The sequence below is a fragment of the Otolemur garnettii genome, unplaced genomic scaffold, assembly GCF_000181295.1.
Source record: "Otolemur garnettii isolate 467f Iridium unplaced genomic scaffold, OtoGar3 scaffold00110, whole genome shotgun sequence".
Lineage (NCBI taxonomy): Eukaryota > Metazoa > Chordata > Mammalia > Primates > Galagidae > Otolemur > Otolemur garnettii.
In genome coordinates this window covers 3,136,865-3,142,648 of record NW_003852505.1, presented here as the reverse complement: position 1 = coordinate 3,142,648, position 5,784 = coordinate 3,136,865, and the positions used below count along the sequence as shown (strand labels likewise).

Genomic DNA, 5,784 nt, shown 5'->3' with positions numbered 1-5,784 from the left:
TTTTTTTTTTTTTTTTTGAGACAGCTCACAGCAACCTTAAACTCTTTGGGCTTCAGCTATTCTCTTACCTCAGCCTCCCAAGTAGCTGGGACTATAGGTACCCACCACAACACCCAGCTATTTTTTTTTGGGGGGGGGTTGTAGTTGTCATTGTTGCTTGGCAGGCCTGGGCTGGATTCAAACCTGTCAGCTCCGATGTATATGGCTGGCACCCTAGCTGCTGAAGTACAAGTACCCAGCCCACCCGGCTACTTTCTTTGTAGCAGTTGTCATTGTTTTTAGCTGGCCCAGGCCGGGTTCAAACCCACCAGCCTAGGTATATGTGGCCAGCACCCTCCCTACTGAACTATGGGCGCTGCCTTAAGTTTTCTTTGAATGTAAATATTTTGCAGGAATTATTTAGTTACAAATAATGCTTTAGAGCCAACTTTCATGAATCAGGAAGAAAGGGTAAAAGGTCTCATGTAGGCTCGGCGCCTGTGGCTCAAGCAGCTAAGGTGCCAGCCACATTCACCTGAGCTGGCGGGTTTGAATCCAGCCAACAACAATGACAGCTGCAACCAAAAATTATGGCGGGCACCTATAGTCCCAGCTACTTAGGAGGTGGAGGCAGGAGAATCGCTTGATAAAAAAGTCTCATGGGCGGCACCTGTGGCTCAAAAGGAGTAGGATGCTGGCCCCATATGCCGGAGGTGGTGGGTTCAAACCTAGCCCTGGCTAAAAACTGCAAAAAAAAAAAAAATCTCATGTAATTTTTTGTTGAATTCCTTTTTCCTTTTCCTTTTTTTTTTTTTTGAGACAGAATCTTACTCTGTCACACTGGGTAGAGTGTCCTGGCATCCTAGCTCACAGCAACCTCAAACTCTTGGGATCAAGCTATCCTCTTGCCTCAGCTTCCCATGTAGCTAGGACTACAGGTGCTGTCACCATGCCTGGCTAGTTTTTTCTATTTTCAGTAGAGATGGGGTCTCACTCTTGCCCAGGCTGGTTCCAAACTCCTGAGCTCAAGCAATCCACCTACCTCAACCTTTCTAAGTGCTAGGGTTATAGGCATGAGCCACTACACCTAGTCTTTTGTAGAATTCTTTTTTTAAAAAGCCTGTATATTTAAATTTTCCGTTGTTGTATTGTCATTAAGCAAACACATTACTTGAACTGAGAGGTACATGATGAATTTATTGTGGCTTAATTAGAAATCTGAGATATAAAATACTACTTTCCAAAGGTGTTACATTGTACCCGATTTAGAAAACAAATTATGGGGCTTGGCCCCTGTGGCTCAAGCGGCTAAGGTGCCAGCCACATACACCTGAGCTGGCGGGTTCGAATCTAGCCTGGGCCTGCCAAACAACAACAACTGCAACAAAAAAATAGCCAAGCGTTGTGGCGGGCACCTGTAGTCCCAGCTACTTGGGAAGTGGAAGCAGGAGACTCCCTTCAGACCAGGAGTTGGAGGTTGCTGTGAGCTGTGATGCCATAGCACTCCACCTAGGAAGATAGCTTGAGGCTCTGTCTCAAAAAATAAAAATTAAAAAAAAAAATCTCAGCTCTGGCTTGGCATCTGTAGCTCAAGCAGCTAAGGTGCCAGCCATATATACTGGAGCTGGCGGGTTCAAATACAGCCGGGCCTGCCAAACAACAATGACAACCACAACCAAAAAAAAAAAAAAACCAGGCGTTGTAGTGGGCACCTCTAGTTCCAGCTACTTGGGAGGCTGAGGCAGGAGAATCCCTTGAGCCCAGGATTTGGAGGTTTCTGTGAGCCATGATGCCATAGCACTCTAACCAGGGAAATAGCTTGAGGCTCTGTCTTAAAAAAACAAACAAAAAAACACACAAAAAAACCCTATGTTTATGGCAAGTTACCTGGGGTCTGAGCTCATAATTTTAGGGAAATCTCCACTTAAGAATTTTTATTCTTGGGGTGACACCTGTGGCTCAAAGGAGTACGGCACCAGCCCCATATGCCGGAGGTGGCGGGTTCAAACTCATCCCTGGCCAAAAACTGCCAAAAAAAAAGAATTTTTATTCTCTTGGCTCAGCGTCTGTAGCACAGGGGTTACGGTGCCAGCCACATGCATCGTGGCTGGCAGGTTCAAATCCGACCTGGGCCCCCCAAACAACAATGACAACTGCAACAAAAAAAAATAACCGGGCATTATGGTGGGTACCTGTGGTCCCAGCTACTTGGGAGGCTGAGGCAAGAGAATCACTTAAGCCCAAGAGTTTGAGGTTGCTGTGAGCTGTGATGTCAAGGCACTCTACTGAGGGCAACATAGTGAGACTCTGTCTCAAAAAAAAAAAAATATTTTCATTCTCTATTATTGTTGCTTTTACTCCTAAACATTTTCTCATGTGATGGTGCATCTTAAAGTCAACTTACTGATGGAGAGGAGTTATAGGCAATAACTGGTTTCTGGATAAAAAACAATCAGGCCGATTAGTTCAACTTGAAATGGTTAAGAAAATAAGAGAGTCCTCAAAAATTTACCCTAGGCATATAAAATAATATTTATGAAATGATTACTTTTCTTTGAATATAGGAGAGAGGACATGGGCAGTTGGCATGTACTGTGTCCTCACATTTTTGGTCTTATGTGACTTAGGTTTTGGTGTATATTAATACATAACATGTGACTCTGAAAATCTCATGCAAAAAGCTCAGTAGCAATGTTGTCATATTAACATATTTCATTTCACTTTAGGATCGCCCAGCAATGCAGCTTTACCAACCAGGAGCTCGAAGCCGAAATCGACTCTGTCCTCCTGATGACAGCACCAAGTCTGGAGATTCAGCAATAGAAAAAAAGCAAGAAAGTGGTATTAGCCATAGAAAAGAAGGAGGAGAAGAGTGATGAGTCTGAATGGCCTTAGGTGTCCTGACTGTCTAGGCAGCCAAAGAGCAAGTGTTAAGTGATCCAGAAGCGCCTTCAGGGCAAAGGAATAGAGAGAAAGAAAGGGAGTCGCTGTGCTGGTGGGATACATTGCAGAGGAGTATGTTTTGCGTCAAAGCAGGAATCTGATTGCAGGTTTAGAATTGGAAGTACAATTTCATTGTTTTTGTAACTTCTATAAATTAATTTTAACATGTTAGAAAATGATGACAAGAACGTGCATTATAATTTACAGGAGGGAAGTGTCAAGTGAGCGCTTAAATATTTGTGAAATGAGAAAAAAAAGAGCTGGTTCTAAAATCAAAAGATGTTAATCCTGGATTGAATTTTCTTAATTTGGGTGGAGCAGAGTCACTTCGAAGTCTTGTTCAGATCTAGTTACATTGCATCGTTGGTTGTCACTGTTGACTTTGTGTAGTGTAGAAGTAACAAGCATGTCATTGTAGTACAAGTACAGTGAAGGATATAACAAATTTTGTTGATGCAGAAATTTAAATAGTCACGTTAGGTTTATATCCAGTGTCCTAAAGTTTTAGGATTAGTTTTAGTTTTCTGTTTGCTTGTATGAGCTTAGTGTAAACAATATTTTTAAACATCTCATTTTGCCTTTGGCATTTTTTCTATTAGGTTAAATATAGTTGTTGTTTGGTTCTTGACAATCCAGTCTTCGTTTTTATCTTAGGTCTCATGAACTGAGTGCATATTCTCTCCAGGAAGGAAACTGTACCAAAATTGTTTGTATTAGCAACTTTTAGTCTCATTTGTCTTGTATTAATGTTAATAAATATCAACAGCACTGAATATGAAGCTAAGTCTGTTTATTAACTTTACTAAGTATTCTACTAGTTTTGAGAAATTAAACATTTGTTTTTTTGAGTTTTTTTGTTTGTTTTTGAGACAGTCTCACTTTGTCACCCTCGGTTGAATGCCATGGTATCTTATCTCACAGCAACCTCGAACTCTCGAGTTGAAGTGATTCTCTTGTCTTAGTCTCCCAAGTAGCTGGGACTACAAGTGCCTGCCACAATGTCCAGCTATTTTTAGAGACAGGGTCTCACTCTGGCTCAGGCTGCTCTTGAACTCCTGAGCACAGGCAATCTGCCTGCCACAGCCCCCCAGAGTGCTAAGATTATAGGCATGATCCACTGTACCTGGCTTTTTTGAAGTTTTTTAAAGATACGGGGTTTCACTGTGTTTCCTAGGCTGGTCTCAAACTCCTGGCCTCAAGGGTTCCTCCCGCCTCAGCTGCCCAAAGTCCTGGGATTGTGGTGTGCGCCCCCACACCCAGCCTACAGAAATTAAACTTTTGATTTGAATTAATAACCTCATGGGAATTTTGAAAAGGGGTGAATATTAGTTTCTGTAATAACACTTTACTAGTGTTAGACCTTTGTTTTGATCACCGTGGAGAATCAAATCATAGTTCACTACTCTTGTTTCATAAGAACCAAAATGATTTGACTTAAGTATTTGCTTCATTTCCATCCTGCAAGCCCCTCCTAATACAGCATCAATGTGCCTTCATTTAATAAGTCACTACTTTGTTTTCTCAGCTTTTAGAAACCAGTAGCCCAAGAGGCAGGTAGAAGGACCACCCAAGATGACTAAAAGAAAATGGTCCTCAATTAGGAGAAAATACTAAGATATGAGAAGGGAGGCTCAGTGCCTATAGTTCAGCAGCTAGGGCACCAGCCACATAAACTGGGGCTGGTGGGTTTGAACCCGGCCCGGGCCTGCTAAGACAACTACAACAAAAAAATAGCCGGGTATTGTGGCAGCCACCTGTAGTTGCAGCTACTCAGGAGGCTGAGGCAAGAGAATCAAGCCCAAGAGTTTGAGGTTGCTGTGAGCTGTGATGCTATAGCACTCTACTGAGGGCGACATAGTGAGACTGTCTCAAAAAAAGATGTGAGTAGGGAAAATTTCAAAAAGGAGGATGTCTGAAAGTGTCCAATGCCACAGAGGTTTAGGAGGACAAGAAATTGAAGTGTTATTTGGCAATAATGAGGTTATCAGTGAACTGGTAGGACAGAAACCATGTTACAATGAGGGGTGAATGGTAGGTGGGAAATGGAGATGGGGACAGTTGGACAAATGGGGGTTGGAGCTCAGAGATGAGATTTGGGCTTGAGGTGCGGCATTGGAATTAATCCATTTTTAGATGACCATTGAAGCCATGAGCATGGATCCTGTCCTTTAGAGGGAGAGTGAAGTAAGAACAGAAGCAAACCTAGGGCCCAGTCTTGAAAAATCTGATGTTACTATACAGGTAAGGAAATGTATATACAAAGACAGAGAAGTAGGCAGATGGACAGAAGAAGAAAAGCAGATTGATGCTACTTAACCCAAGAGAAGAGTTTCAAGAAAAAGGGAGTTGCTGCTGAAAGGCCAAGTATGATGCCTGGAAAAGGCCATGGAATTCAAAAACTTACAAATCATTGATAACCTAGAATTATGGGGTATAGAAACCAGATTGAGTTGAGAATGGGAACAGCATACACAACTTTTGGGGGAAGTAAAAGGGAACTTTGAAAGGTTTGTGGACAAGTTAAAAGACAAAAAAAAAAAATTTATTTGCAGGCTCAGTGCCTGTGGCTCAAGTGGCTAAGGTGCCAGCCACATACACCTAAGGTGGTGGGTTCGAATCCAGCCTGGGCCCACCAAACAACAATGATGGCTGCAACCAAAAAAAAATAGCCAGGCGTTGTAGTGGGCGCCTGTGGTCCCAGCTACTTGGGAGGTGGAGGCAGGAGATTCGCTTGAGCCCAGGAGCTGGAGGTTGCTGTGAGCTGTGATGCCACAGCACTCTAGTCAGAGGGACAGCTTGAGGCTGTCTCAAAAAAAAATTTTTATTTGCAATGTAAGCCTCACCAAGGTCAGGACACTTTTG

At 42.7% G+C, this 5,784-nt stretch overlaps 1 protein-coding gene across 2 annotated transcripts in view; it reads left to right on the top strand.

Moving 5' to 3' along the window:
* UPF3B (UPF3B, regulator of nonsense mediated mRNA decay) overlaps positions 1-3,319 on the top strand; it is a 21,641-nt gene extending 18,322 nt beyond the window's left edge. For both annotated transcript variants that reach the window (XM_003797005.2, XM_003797006.3), the window contains one exon: positions 2,706-3,319. In XM_003797005.2, the coding sequence (XP_003797053.1) occupies positions 2,706-2,855 (150 nt within the window). In that variant the 3' untranslated portion in view covers positions 2,856-3,319. The remainder of the gene's footprint in view (positions 1-2,705) is intronic.
* Positions 3,320-5,784: the final 2,465 nt, after the last annotated feature.